This window comes from Parathielavia appendiculata, assembly GCF_033297405.1.
Source record: "Parathielavia appendiculata strain CBS 731.68 unplaced genomic scaffold N657scaffold_3, whole genome shotgun sequence".
NCBI classification, from domain to species: Eukaryota; Fungi; Ascomycota; class Sordariomycetes; order Sordariales; family Chaetomiaceae; genus Parathielavia; species Parathielavia appendiculata.
The window spans coordinates 440,098-454,625 of NW_026944222.1; the positions used below are offsets into that span (position 1 = coordinate 440,098).

Below are 14,528 nucleotides of genomic sequence, written 5' to 3' on the forward strand. Positions count from 1 at the left end.
GCCGAGAACCGTTTCGCCGAATCTATGATGAAAGCCGAAACAAAAGAACGATGGTATTCGAGAAAGGAAACCAGAAAACGCCGATGTATGGAATGGGATGGACCCTTATACCGAAAAACGATCTCATTAGTCGAGACGACTGGCACCAAAACCACGGGTCGAACAGTGACGGCGCCAATGTCCTTTAAGAAAACATTGAGCCTCGTCGCCGCGTTCCGACCATTGACTGCGTCCTGCCAAGTGCAGGCGTAAGCTGACAACGGGAAGCGAACAGCCACGACGGTGGCCGAGCGGGCTCGCTAGAGTTCGAGTGTCCGTCGCGTCCGAAGCGTCGCTGGGGTATCTGAATGCAAACGTATGGAATTTCCGTTGTTCCGAATAGAAGTCGCGCCCTGTAGACGATGTAATGGAAGAGCAGAATCGTGCTGGTGGAAAGACCCAGCATGCATGGCAGCAGGCAACGCCAGACGCGCCCATCATCATCACCCCATGAAGAATTATCGGGCGGCCATTAGCCAACAACAGCCTGCCTGTAGGTGTGGCCACCAAAGTAGCCGGCCGGTTTGTGGTGCGGTCCAGCGCAACCACCACAACTGCAGTCAGTGGGACTCGGATGCTCCCAGATACTGTGGCCGTAGCTGTAGTAGTTGCCATAGTTGGCGGCATTGCGGGAAGCGTGGCCGCCGTGGCGGAAACCGTTGTAGGGCGGAGGCTGTTGATACTGTCTCGAAGTGGCATTGCCGTTGCCAAGAAGCGCGCCGTCGAACCACTCCGTGTAATTGGAATTAACCAGGACTGTCGAATTGGCGTACTCTGGAGTGCCGTAGCCCGAATCGGGCGGCGTGAGCGGCGCCGCCTGCGACCAGGAGCCGACAGCATAGGCCCACGATGATGGATCGTGCCGGTATGAAGCCGCTTGGGGGGGTTGGGTGCGCTTCATGCTGGACAGGCGTTCGTACTCTGCCACCTGCTGCCGGTGCCAAGCCGAGTAGAGCTGGTCGGCACGAGTTCGAGACATGTCAGGCTCGATGGGCGACACCAAACCGTTCAAGCGATCGCGGTTGACATGCTGCTGCCTTTGCTTCGTCTCTAGCCACTCCTTCCAGTTAGAAAGCCAAGCCTGGTAGTCCTTGCTCGCGTCCAGGTTGACATAGAGCGACCAATGGGTGGCGCCTAACCACTCATATTCCAGAGTGTTGAGTTCCTGAACCGGAATTCCGCTCACTTCCGACCAAGATTTGTTCTGAAAGGTGTTATCGTCCAGAAACTTGCTGCCGAGGAGCAGCGAGATGGTGAGCATGCGCCAAACTTGTCCCTCGGTGTGGTTGTTCTGCCCGGCGGCGTGCATCATGTTGATGCGCTTGGCCAAGTAATTCATGCCGAGGAGTATTGTAGTGCTTGGGAGGCGAGTCGAGGTCAGAATTTGCGAAACGAACTTGCGGAATGCCGGGTTGACTTGACGCTGGGGCATGACAATTCGGGTCGCCATCTCAGCTACGTAGTCGGCCATGAGCTCGACATCGTAGTCGAGCACAGCGCAAACGCCACCAGGCATTGTGACTGTTACCGAATCAGGTCGAGAGATGTCGTAGATGGTAGGAGGGTCGAACTGCTTCGAGCAGCTGGAAAGGGCAATTGAGCGCGGGGGTCAGTCCACGCGGTGCCAGCGCTTCCAGAGCCGAAGAGTCGGAAGATCTCGAGAGGTGAGGGGAATTCGAGATCTCTTAGGCTTGGTGAGCCATCAAGTGTATATCGCGCCGTCCACACAAAAAGGTTTCTGTTGCAACCGAGGTATGGCGATTCAAGTGCGCCTCGGAGTGTTGGAACCAAGCAAAGAGCAATCGCCGGCTCTAGGTAGGTTGTTGAAGAAGAAAGCCTGAAGCCTTGTTCCAAGGAAACACGTAGGCTCGAACGTGATGTCGAAGAAAGACGCCGAGATTTGAAGGGCCGGAATGTTAGGAGAGTGACGAAAAGAAACGTTCGGGTACTGCCAAAGACCAAGGTCGTTAGCCACAGACCGTCCTCTTTCCAACTAGCGAGCGTCCGAGGATGTCCGAGCCATAGACAGGAAGACCCGTCGAGGGCCAGTGACCCCAAGGCCAGATTCACCGGCCGAAACTCGACGTCGCGTCGGCAATAGGAAGTCGGGCCAAAACAGAACCGGGAAACGTGAAGGTGACTGCCAGTTCGAATGGCGATGGCTCCGGGCCCGTCTGGAGACAAACGGGGCAGGGAATAGATACTGACCTAGTATTGAAAATCGACCAAACCCTTGCGATCCTTGCGTTGAGTATTGGGTGTCCTCCCAAGCCGTGTCGATGGTTAAGACCCACAGACACAACAGCACCCGGGTCGAGGAAATCGCTCGCGAGCAGGCGCTGAATCTGTCGCCGTTCGAGTCAACGAAGGTCGACCAAACACCCGAATCCTTTCGTGAACGACACAAAAATGAATTTGGCCGATCGTCGATCGCTCGGTGCTTGGCGGATTCAGCGATGGTCGACGGAAGAGGGAAAAGGAAATGCGGCGCGTGGAAGGGTGGGAGGTGGGAGAGGGAAAGAACAACGAAAAAAGGATGCCTTTGCGGAGCACTGGGAACAGTTGATCAAAGGTGGCCGGTGCTCCGTGGGCCCACTGGCATGCTAGTGGGTGTTTAGTGGATGGGGCGAGGAAACCTGGGCGATTTGCTCGGGTGGACCATTGAGGTGGGCCTCTGGACTGAGGATTCGAGGAAGGGACCAGCAGGGGTGGCAGGCACAAGCGGGCACAACGCCGAGGAAGTCGACAAGGCAGCCAGGCTTCTTCGAGAGATGGATGGGAGTTTGAGGCCGGATCGCCTAGTCAACAAAAATTATCGAGTGCACTATCACCTTCTGAAGTCCCCAGTCCCGACTAGTCTATTCATCTAGCCAGCGGTCAGACTTTTTTCGCCATACCAAGAGAGATTGTGTCGAACAGCCCGACCCGGGAGCTGCAATCTCACAAGCGGCAACATATGGTGCGCCAAATTGAGGTTGACAGGTAACGGAATGAAATGACGGAGAGGACATGGACCGGCACACCGTCGCGCCTCCCACAACATCCCGTCTTGAACTGGCCATTCACCAACGTTATCCATACAAGTGTACTCCGTAAAATCCGCACGCTAGGCGGTCAAATGAGAGCGCCAAGAAGACCTTGCAGCGTTGAGCGAGGAGCAGATGAAGTGGGCCTAGAGAGGGCGTGTGGGATGGCAAAAACTTTCCTCATTCTTGATACCCCTCCTCCGGAAACCGAAGCCACTCTTCGTATTCCGAGGCACAACGGTGACGGTTCGGTACGAAGATTGAAAGAGAATGAGGCTTCGAACCTCTCTGGGAATTTTGAAGTACATATGAACTGACTTGTACTGGGTTGTAGAAAAGAACATCCATTCGGGACGTGTCTCAGTCGAAGGCAAAGCTTGGGATATTTTTCGATAAGAATGCGAAGTTAAGACGCCGATTCGTGGTTTGAGAAAGTACAACTTGGACTCCGTATTGCCATTGAACGATTGGTCATACAATGAGTGACTTGTCGCGATGTCCCAAACCGCAAGTTGGGAAGGCTCAGTCCATCGACACTTCCAATCCCATTTACAGAGTGTCTGCATTCCACCTCCAGCGACGAGGAAAGCAGAGATCTGTTTGGAAACCTGAAAGTCGACCTCTGACAACCGACAACCGGAGAGTGTTTCCATTCATTCATTAACCTTGTCAGCCAACCTGCCCCAAGCCAAGATAATCGCCTGCCAACACGACCACATCCCCGATCTAACGGCTTCGGCCAACATCTCAAAAAGAGGTCCCTACCTACACCAGAGCATGTGCTGCACTCTGGCGGACGGAAAGAACGTCGAGTCTGTTGTTGGTGAGCGAAGGCTAACGTTAATGTGTAATCAGTGGAAGTTTACGGATCCGTACCCTTCACACTACAACGGGTCCACCAGGCTGTTCGCGCACTCAACGCACGGTCCAAGAACTGCGTAACGCACTGATCAATTTACCTTGGACTCGATCCCATCCCCGTCTAGATCTCGTCTCCCTCGAGACACCATGACATGCCGGCATTTCTACACCGTACTACTGTACCGGCTCGAAGCATGAGTCAGGAAGCAAATCCAGGCCCGACACGCGGACGAATACGGATAGGCACTCATCAGTACCAGTACGGCCAGGTCGAAGGAAATGGCACTTGCAGCAGCTTATTACCACAGCAGTAACGGATCGGAGACGGAGGGCCACCCATGTGGTTGACTAAAGAGACTCCAGGGGTATTCCGAGGCCTTCTGAAACTCTGCGGAAGCGGTCAAGGCCAACTGGAACCATGGTGTCGGGAGATGCCACTCCCGGCTGCCCCAAATCTTCGATAAGTCTCTCGTCAGGAGCAACATTTCATGTGGCAGGCAGCAGTTGAACGCAATGCATCAAAATCTCGGCTTTACTGTGTATGTGTACGAGCCTGCTTCTGCTTGCTTTGCAGCGAAACGAAACCCTCGCTGCGGCTGGCCGTTCTCTCGGTTGATACCCGGCAACAGCAAAAACCTGCGGGTTTCCTCTTTTGTTGCTCCTGTTCGGGGATCAATAGGAACTCCCCGTTCTACAACCTGAGGCACCCATACACTGCTCTCAACTTCCCAGCCAAACTGCTGCACATGGGTTTGTCAAAGGATTCCGTAACAGCACCGGGACAATTCTGCCTCTCCCCTCCACAGCACTGCATTGTCAAGCCCTCCACTGACTTTTTTCTCGCTCTCAAAGAACATAGCAGCCTTCAGCAAGGCCATCAGAAGATGTCGAGATTTGCTTGGGCGAGATTCAGCGCAAGGCGGCCAACCAGAACCGACGCGTTGTCCTGGAGAAACACGACTAAATGGATGTCTCGAGCCACCTCCCACCCCTGTTAGCCGGCCGCGCCTTTGAAAGCCACGCGAGATGAATTTGAACAAACCACCCAATCCTCGCCGACTCCCAGCGCTTATTAATCGGCCGTCTTTCATAAGGTACAGTACCTGAATTGCATGGAATTGGTGCGTCCTTCCTCCGAAAGGGACAACCGCCCCACCGGCTTCGACGCAGGCGGTGTGGCAAGCGACCGGTGACAAGCCGGCTCCAAACACAAACGATGGGAGGGCAGTTTCTTACCTCGCTTCTCCAACCTGCTTACAGGTGGAGGCTGTTGACTTCGCCCGGACAGAAAAGCCAGGCCGGAGTTACGATTCGCCTTTGGCCGCTTCCCAACTTCCGAAACTGAACTGAGATCTGTCTGACAACTTCCCCATGCAGACCCCTCATGCGGTCACGATGAACGTTGGTGTTGAACCGGTAATCCCGCAGCGCCACCTCGATGTCATACACCTCTGACAAGCCACAAGTGCCAGTCATCCAGTGTGCCTGGAGGCCAGCGGACATCACGCTGCAAACCCACACACTGTCACAGAGTCTCGCTGCCTGCTTGTCATCGTCGTCATCCCGGATCCACCGGGACATCTCAAACCGACGTCGAGGAATTCAGCAGGCGGGCATGACCAAGAGGCCTTGCCCTGACGAGAGATGCAGCACCATACCACATCCGCCACACCGAAGTCACTGAACATCTGCCTTCAAATCGGAGCCAATCGACATGAGATATGTTCCGGCCCCTCCATAGGCGCGTAGAGATCCTTTCGAGTTGGCGCTCCATCCTCATAGAGGGTTTCCTCTGGCTAATGCCAGTGTTGGGCAGGCATACAGGCGCCTGCCCCGTCGTCGACCGTCTGCATTCTGCAGCCCACGCTTGCCATGCGCCGTGGCGGGGTTCCCATGCTCAAGCCCTTTTTAAGATCGTGGGAAAGCGAAAATATGCCGCAGTTGTATCGTCTCCTCCATGAACCCATGTCCCCTTCAACGGCAGCAGACTGCAGCCCAACATGCGAAGAGCCAAGGTGGTCTTGGCCGCATGTGCTGAACGATTTTTCTCTGGTCCGCTTGGTTCGACAAGGCGGGGTCCCCCTTCCAAGACTTTTTCTTCATTCACTGTTTCCTTTGCTCTTTTCTTGTCACTGCCGATAATCATCCGAGGATGTGACCGACTGCATCCAAACCGGGGGCGACGGCTGTTAAACTCTTGGACTGGATGATGCCAAAGCCATGTGAGATACAGGGAATCTGGTTCACCGCTTCCCCTTGTTGGTGGTGCATCGCACTTGACATGCTCTTCGATCGTGTCCATACAAAGTAATAAAGGTAGCACCTCGTATGGGTTGTATCGACGCTTCGGTCGTCAAAAGGAAAGACAGTACAAGTTTTCTTGAGCGTCTTCTTTTTCTGCATGCCCAAACAAGTAACCCGATTGACTGTCTGTTTCGGGCCCCAGCCGGAGGCGGTTCCCTGGCCATTGATCTCGGCTTCACCATCTTGCATTGCATCATGCTACGGCCAAGGTTTGGCCAGCCGTTATTGAAACAGAACATGCCTTTCCAAGTCGTCTTCCTTCCGGAAGCATCTCTTTCGCTCAACTCCTCAAAGACGCATACATCGGAGGGGTATCTATCTTCGGGAAAAAGTGGGGCGCCCGTCGTTTTGCCGTAACGCCGATTGAGCGGCCGGCGCACCGTTCGTTAGTCCATGACGGGGGGGAGAACAGGTTCTTACGTGAAGTGAACCAGTCCTTCTGGATTCCGGACTTCGCTCAGCACCGATCACATCAGTTAACGTAACAGTAGCCCAGACTCGAATGGTGACACTCGGAAAGCCCTGGCCATCGACATCGGGGCTGCGCAAGCACAGGTTCGCTTGGCATTACCCAAGGCAATGGGCGATAGCAAACTTTGCGTCATATAGAGAGGATCGTTGGATTTACCATCCAGTCAGTACAGTGCCAAGCTTGAACCTGCAGCCTAGACATTCAGTTATGATCCGTGTGTCATGGCTGGGGCCTTCGTCATTGGCCACCAGGTGACTTTCACCTGTTGGCTCTGACGCACATGCCTAAGACAACTTCCGCGACCTGCCTGCCTGGGAGAACTAACTCCAAAATTTTCGAAGCGTAGCCTGCGGTATTACACAGACGCTTACGTATACTCTTTGAACCGAGCTACAGCGAGGTTACAGTGACGTGTCGTGCACCGCCGCTTCGGTTGAACTTAATGGTTTGCAGGACACAATGCCGTAGCAGACTGACCAGTGATGTGCGATGTGACAGCTACCTCCTAGCAATAGCTGCCTGCTTGTCGAACTGCTACGGAGAGGCAATCCAGTCTCAACCTCCTATCATCAGTGACTGTCCGTTTCAGCATTCAGTACTGACTAAGCGATAAAGTGTGCTTTGGGATGAGCTGGAACAAGGTGCTGGGGACATCTGGTGGACGGTTAAGCGTATTTCGCAGGATATTTTTTTTTGCTTCCAGATCAACAACAGGGGTACAACTGCACAATGTACACACTTACGGTCTCCTTAGCTAGACATGATCAAGGTCAAAGAGTCACGGGCGAAAAGACTTCGACGGGCTTCCACCCTCCAACGTCAATTCCTGCTCAGCCACATATACAGGTCAAACCCCAATATAGTCGACGACTCTTCCCTCGAAGCGACGTGCAGCTTGACGCAGGGCGTTAAGGGTAGAAAGAAGGATTGGCTACGAACGCATCAGATAGTTTCACTAGCACTCAACGTGATGAGGACCCCAAGTCTGCCACAGACTGGTATCAGCTGGGATCGGACGACAAGAAATTCCAGATGTTCAATGTTAAACATGGCTATTACCTGAACCAGTATGTACACCACAACTGCGGAGCCAACCCTTGTTTTTCGACGGAGGAATGTTCTCACCCAAGACAACGCAAATGGAGCATTGCCCTGTGATCGGTGATCACAAGGTTGATGAACCATGCCACAGAGCTTACTTAAGTAGAGCAGATGATACAACTCGACAAGAAAACAAGCAATAACTTCCCCGTACTCATCTTCCAGGCAAGAGGACATCAAAAACCGACTGTCACAGATAACGGAATACATGGCAGATAAAGTATCAAACTCCGCCTGAAAACAAATCGACATCGTCGATTTACCCTTCCTCCTGCATGTGTGCCTTCGGGCTCGGCAAGGACGGGAGAGAGGACATGCACGGGGCGACCTGTCGACAGGAACGCAACCAGCTCTGGCCCAGGGGGCGCACATGGCACATTTTACCATAAGATACATAACACAGTCAGTTGCCACAGGCCCCTGCCCAATCACCCACCCTCCCATGCTTGCAGACACGGGAGCTGTTCACAAGTCATCCCCAACATCATGCCCATCACGTATCACCGCCCAAGCCCCAGGATCAAGCCAACGACATCACTTGGAAAGACAAAGGGTCCACATTATCTGAAGCCCCTGACCGTTCCATATCCCACAGCACACCAACAACGCCGTGAACCTCCCAGAACAAACAACATTAGGCAAAAACAATCCATTTCCGTCCCCTTAAGCAGCCATGAACGCCGTGGCTCAGCAGACTCTAGCCTCCTCCTGCCCAAGTGTCACAGGGTATTGTTGTTACATGCCAATACCAAAAGGATACCTCCCTTTCCTTCACCCTCCTCACCTCGGCACGATATTTCTCTCCTTCCATCAGTTCATCATTTTCTATGCTCGAGTCCTTCTCTCTCCACATGCCGGCCTCCCTTGAGCCGAGACCGCTGGGCTCGGAGAGCGGCCTCACAGTCACAGCCGATCCACACCATGAGCCTTGGTGCCGAACAGGATCCCCGATCTTTAACCGACCAAGTCGCTCATGATATTTTTGAACTGGGCAGCCGCGGCGGCAACCGAAGACGACCCCGGACTCTGCTGACGGCCGCTGCCGTTGCTCTTGAGCTCGCTTGTTGCATGATATCTTTAGCAGCTTCGCTGTCCTTGTCATCCTGCAAAGGCGGATAGTCGGGCTCGTTGATATCGCAGGTAGAAACCTCAAAAAGCAGAACCTAAAAGCCAACGCAAAAGAAAAAAAAAAAAGGTGCGCAAAACACAAGTCAACAAAATAAAACCATCCCCGTTCCACTTTCTTTTCATCTTCATCTTCAAGCAATCATCATCGAATAAGGCACGATCGCCTTATCCACGACTGGCTCACGTCTCGAAGTCGCCCGGGCCTCGTCGCCCCACCTGGCGAACCAGCTGTCCTCCTTCTGCCGCGCGTCATCAAACGCGCGCCGGCACTCCTCCGGCAGCAGGTCGCGCACGTCGTCGGGCACGGCCCGCAGGCCGCGAAAGGGCGACAAGAAATCGGCGGCCTCCGACGCCTCGTGGTCCGCCTGCGACGTGCGGAACGGCACATCGTACGCCGCCGCCGACACGCCCGCCGGCGGCGCCTCCAGGTGCGTGTCCATGATGAGGAAGTTGCGCGAGATGGACGGCTTGATCGGGGGGAAGGTCGTTGGTGTGGTGGTGGACTGGTCGGGTTCGTCGACGTCCACAATCTGCTCGATACGCGCGTGTGTCGGCTGCATGATGCGCGGGTAGTGCATCTGGTTGGTGTGGATGTCGTAGACGCCGTTCAGGTTGGCGCGGCGGACCGCGGACAGCATGCTGTTGAACTGGCTGCGAGACGGGGTCAGGCGACATGTCATCTGCGAATCTCAAACGCTGTGGATACGCACCTTGCCTCGCGGGCGTGCTCCAGCTGCCAGTTTACATCGTTGACGGCCACACGCCGCTTCTTGGTGTCGGCCTTGACGTTCTGCTGGGGGACAGATTGGCCTCCTGAATGGTAGACGGCGCTAGCGCCGTGCCACGCAACGTACTGGTTCTTGTTATACGGCTTGTCCGGGTCGTAGACGTCCGTTGGGTCAGCTAGCTCGCCTTCCACCACACCCTCCTCGCGCGCCTTGGCGACCTCGTAGTCGTCGATGATCCGGCGCCCGCCGACAATGATTTGTGCGCCAAACTCACGGAACACTGACCTGGCCGTCACGATACCTATCGAACGGCCTTTGTAGCTGTGCGGAATTATTTCGCGCTCGATCATGTCGCGCTTCTCTTCGTCGTTGACTATGATCTTGTACAGCTTTTTGTGCTTTGTGAAGAAGAGGTATGAGTCCCGAAAGCCAACGCACCGGGCGGGCTCGGTGGAAAGCATGTAGAGGCGGTCGCCGCGGCCGATGACCGTGAAGGTGCGGCACCGGTACTCGCGGCCCCCAAGGAGGTTGCCCAGCTTGTCGACCTTCTTCTCGCCCTCGGGATCCTCGGGCAGATCGACCTCGTCATTGACAATATCCAAGACGGTGCCATCCTTGTCAATCGACTGCTGCGTAGGCTGATAGTGTTGGCCCTTGCGGCCGCCCCGGCCACGCCATCCTCCCCGACCTCGGCGACGCGGAGTAGCATCCGGGTTAGGAGGCTCGATCGGCAAGGTGTCCCAATCCGGCGGACGGTTCTTGGGAGGTCGTCCTAGCCGTCGGCGACGGATGACAGGCTCGGGCGGCGGAGTTGGAGACTTGGCGGATTCCTCATCCTCCTCCCGGGCTTCTTCCTCGGCGGCAGAACCGTCGTCCTTCTCTGCCTCCTCTCCTCCTTCCCGCTCGGGCGCCGTGTCTCCTTGTGGTTCGGTGGCATCGGGCATGGGCTCATCGTCATCGTCGATTCCGTCAAACGTCTTGGGCGTACTCTCTGCGGAGGGAGACATGGCGTTAGTGATCCTGAGATTCGGAAGCCGCTGGTGAGAATCGGTCGCCATGTTGCAAGGCAGGTTTTTGTGTGATTTGGCATAAAGCGGTCCTACTGAAAGCGGCCAATCGTCACTTATGCAGCTGTTCAGATGGGAGCGAGCAGATCGGACGCTCAATGGCTCGGGAATGACTGGGCGGCCGGGTGTGCTCTCTCCCTTTGTACCTTGACCGTCTGCTGCCGACGGCCAGTATATAGTTGCACCAACGGGCAAAGCAACCAGTCTGTTGCAGGAGGTTTGTTTGCAAAGTGCAACCGGGGCCATCAATGCTCCAAAGTCGCGTGGAGGGGCAGTGTAGCTGCAGCACGAACGCAAAAAATCCACATACCGAGCGCTTGCTGGGCGCGCTTTGCAGCTGCGCGGCTAGTTCGTCGAGCAGGCATTTTGCGGGCTTGGTTGAGCGAGCGTGGTGTGACGACACTTTTGCAGCTGGCCAAGGGCGCTCTGTGGGCTGGCGCGATTCACAGTCGCAGTCAACCGATGACAGGCGGGTGGGTTTGGCTCGGTGTTGCGACGCGGGATGCGAAAGACGTGAAGTTGGGAATTGGCCCATGCGCATACAGTGTACAGTGCGATAAATGTACAAAATTGAACTGTGTGAGTATCGCTCAGTCAACTGGATCTGTCAACTGAATTCAAGCTCTTTTGGCAGTGCAACTAACTTAACTACATACTCTCCGCAGCCGCTGCCATTGAAACGGCTCTAGGCATCAGTTCCTGGTGATGTGCGTCCGTCCATCGCTACAGCATGCACCCGTTCCCCAAACTTCAGACAGAAGCCCAGGTTCACCCTCGTCAGTATACTCAGGACAGGATTGCGAAGATCACAGTTTGGCATAGTGTCATGTAATGTTCTTGACCTTTAACTAACCCTGACACTATGAGTATCACAATTCCCAGGCTGTAAGGCGAGTCCTAGACCACATAACAACCATCCTAGCCACGACGCGCCAAAGCAAAACCCTGCTGTCCGCTGATCCAAGACCGAGGATGCAGTCGACCGCTTGACCTCCAAACCCAGCGAGGGGAGCGAGCCGGACCACCAAAATAAATGAGCAAGAAGCGGGGCTGCTACCAATCTGTCGTCGAGCCTTTGCCGCTGTCGTTACATTTCCAGTAAAGACGTCCTGCCCATGCCATCCGCCCCTGTATGGTGACCACTTGCTGTTACGCTGCCGTCCATACTCTGGCGGACTTTATGGTGCTGTGCGACTCCAATGTCTAGTCTTCCCACCCGCATTAACACCAGTCCTCATAAGGGGCTCTTGCCCACGAAAATGTCGTTTAAGCCGGCGAGTCGACTGGCGCCAGTGCGTCGGTAAAGCCGACCCCCAACTGCGCGCTGTCCTGGAGCTCGCTTGGCTATCTAAGCCGCCGGCACCTTGTCCGCTTTCGCGAGAACGTCGTCAAACATCTCCTCCGGGAAAACGTCCTTGGTCAGAACTGTGTTCTTTGCCGCGTAGAGATACCGGTATGCTGTCTTGACGGTCCCGTCACTGACGTTGGAGACGGCAGCAATCGCCTTGTAGCTTCGCGGTTCCCCAACGAGGTGAGCAGCCATGTAGATGCAGGCGGCGGCAACCGACAGCGGCGACCGGCCCGCGAGGTCCGACACCTCGGACGATCTCTCGGTGAGGCGGCGCGCAATGCTCTCGACACGGACGGGATTTCGAAACGAGAGGGCGCTGCAAAAGCGGATGCACAGCTCGTCGGCGGTCGTGGAGCCCTTGGCCTGATATTGCTGGCTATAACCGGTGGCCTTGGCCACCTTGTCCTCGCCGCCCATCTTCTGCAGAAAGGCCTCGAGCAGCTTGAAGACGCGCCCAATCTCCTTCTTGGACACCTTGGTAAGGCCGTAGATCTCCCTAAACGTCCGCGGCACGCCCGTCTGCCGGCAGGCGATGAAGATGCAGCCGGCCACGATGGCCTCCTGCGACTTGCCCTTCAACGCCTTGTTGTCGTCGACCATCTTGAAAATGTGCTTGGCCGTGTTGGCCACTTGGCTGCCCGTGTTTATGCTGTCGGTCAGGGCCTGTATGTCCCGATATGCCTGAAGGAGCGCTTTGGTACCCTTGTCCTGGGTGATCTTGTTCTGGAGGTGAGCCAAGTTCTTGGCGCCCTTGCCGTCGAATGCGATCGACGTCTGGAGCTGGTCGCCGTCAATCATCAAATTGGGTGCGTCACCGACGCGAGAAGGGTCTTCATTTCCGTTGTCGTCGCCCGAGAATGTACGCCATTCAGACCGCGTGTCAATGATGCGGTCGAGGACAAGACCGCACGAGGCGCAGACCATGTCGCCCGAGGAGTACTCCTCAACCAGGTTGGGCGGATCCTCCTTGCAGTCGGGACAGATGAGGATGCGGTTGAGATCCTCCCTGAATTCCTGATCTTTGGAGCCCTTGTCGGCCGCATCAAAAGCGGCAAAAGCATCCGCCGCCATGTTGGACGATGCGGATGTGGTCCCGATGAAGCGATAGCACGAAACTCCTACCGTTTATTTTAAGGAAAAGTGCAAAAATGGTTTGCGCACGCTGCGCGGCCTGGTTGGAGCGGAACGGAGGAGGCTGGCAGGTTCTCGCAAGTGCTGGAAACCTGGGGAATCAGGTCGACGGGGGAACCGAGCAGCGCTGTCTCTGGCAGAGAATGATCCGAGCAATCGAGACAGCGAGGCTGACAAAAGTTGCGAATGCGTGACGGCGCCTCTAGCGACTGTTCTAGGAACCAGCGAAGGCGTCCGAGATGGCTCCGGTATGCGATCGGGGGCGCACTCTCAGAACAAAGAACAGCCGCTGTCGGGTTGGAAAAGGTCGTCGTCGCTAAATTCTCGAAACTAGTGGGTTGCGCTTCGACTACGGGTCGTTACTGTCGCACAACACTCGGGACATCGATGGCCGGGCTCGTCGGTTCAAGAATGAAAGCACAGCGAACGGCAGGCTGGGACGTGAGGTTGGCGCGAAAGAGAGGGATGGAGAACAAAGGAGGCAGTGCCGACGCTGACTGAACGTTAAACTTGGGTAGCCGAGGGAAAGTGCTCCCACTAGACTCACGGGTCCGTGTCGCTTTGGTCATCTCAGCTGCATTACGGATGTAATCACCACGAAAATGCATCTAACGCGGCCACCTCCCCGCGCCCGCAACATCACAGCTGGCGCCATCTCCATGGCCACCTTCACAGACGACTGCCTTCCTCCCGAACGCTATTTCGAGTCTCGACAGGCCGTTTTTGAGTCAATCAATGCGTGGGCTAAGCCGGGAGGCTACGCTTTTACGACTCTAAGCTCAACGAAAGAGAAAATGGCACGTCAACTGTCATCTACGCATGCGATCGATCAGGTGATCCTCCAAGCGATAGGGAGCGTCAGAGAAGAACTACAACTCGGACGCATTGCCCTTTCTCAGTTATAGCAAAAGACACGACTGATGGCGGCTGGACCCTGAAGCATCGTCCCAATCAACGCTTTGCGGTACACAACTATGAGCCAAGCAAGCACCCATCGGCCCAACCAGTCCATCGGCCACTCTCTGGAGGTACATCACAGCTTGCAAGCTTCTCTAATGCTGGTATCTCACCGAAGGAGATCCAGACACTCGTACAGCAGAGCGGCTCACTAGCTACAAGGCAAGACATCTACAACCGAATTGCAGATGTACGTCGAGATGCATGCGAAGGTCAGAGTGCAATTCATGCGCAAGCCAATCGCGGGCGCGGGGAGGTGGCCGCGTTAGATGCATTTTTTTGGTGACTAATACAGGGCTCCCACTAGAGAGACGGGTCCGTCTCGCTTAGTCATCGCAAAAGTGTATTACTCATTACAAAATG

The 14,528-nt window shown here is 55.4% G+C and overlaps 5 protein-coding genes across 5 annotated transcripts; 1 reads left to right on the forward strand and 4 right to left on the reverse strand.

Moving 5' to 3' along the window:
• Positions 1-511: 511 nt before the first annotated feature.
• N657DRAFT_654194 (uncharacterized protein) lies at positions 512-1,555 on the reverse strand (the record flags this gene model as incomplete). The annotated part of the gene is made up of 1 exon (XM_062794484.1): positions 512-1,555. The coding sequence occupies one exon, from the start codon at positions 1,553-1,555 to the stop codon at positions 512-514; it is 1,044 nt and encodes a 347-aa protein (XP_062649333.1).
• A 1,379-nt stretch (positions 1,556-2,934) lies between these two features.
• Positions 2,935-3,932, reverse strand: N657DRAFT_270327 (uncharacterized protein). The gene has a single exon (XM_062786548.1). It carries the CDS (start codon positions 3,716-3,718, stop codon positions 3,212-3,214), a length of 507 nt encoding a protein of 168 aa, XP_062649334.1. The 5' UTR covers positions 3,719-3,932; the 3' UTR covers positions 2,935-3,211.
• A 4,142-nt stretch (positions 3,933-8,074) lies between these two features.
• On the forward strand, positions 8,075-8,997 carry N657DRAFT_271086 (uncharacterized protein). The gene has a single exon (XM_062786550.1). It carries the CDS (start codon positions 8,290-8,292, stop codon positions 8,920-8,922), a length of 633 nt encoding a protein of 210 aa, XP_062649335.1. The 5' UTR covers positions 8,075-8,289; the 3' UTR covers positions 8,923-8,997.
• Positions 8,998-9,010: 13 nt separating this feature from the next.
• N657DRAFT_642307 (uncharacterized protein) lies at positions 9,011-11,200 on the reverse strand. The gene is made up of 3 exons (XM_062792314.1): positions 11,037-11,200; positions 9,642-10,650; positions 9,011-9,582 (listed from the first exon to the last, which is right to left on the reverse strand). Exons 1-3 carry the CDS (start codon positions 11,089-11,091, stop codon positions 9,063-9,065), a joined length of 1,584 nt encoding a protein of 527 aa, XP_062649336.1. The 5' UTR covers positions 11,092-11,200; the 3' UTR covers positions 9,011-9,062.
• An 874-nt stretch (positions 11,201-12,074) lies between these two features.
• N657DRAFT_678664 (cyclin-like protein) lies at positions 12,075-13,148 on the reverse strand (the record flags this gene model as incomplete). Its single annotated transcript, XM_062796095.1, has 1 exon — positions 12,075-13,148. The coding sequence occupies one exon, from the start codon at positions 13,146-13,148 to the stop codon at positions 12,075-12,077; it is 1,074 nt and encodes a 357-aa protein (XP_062649337.1).
• Between the last annotated feature and the right edge of the window lie 1,380 nt (positions 13,149-14,528).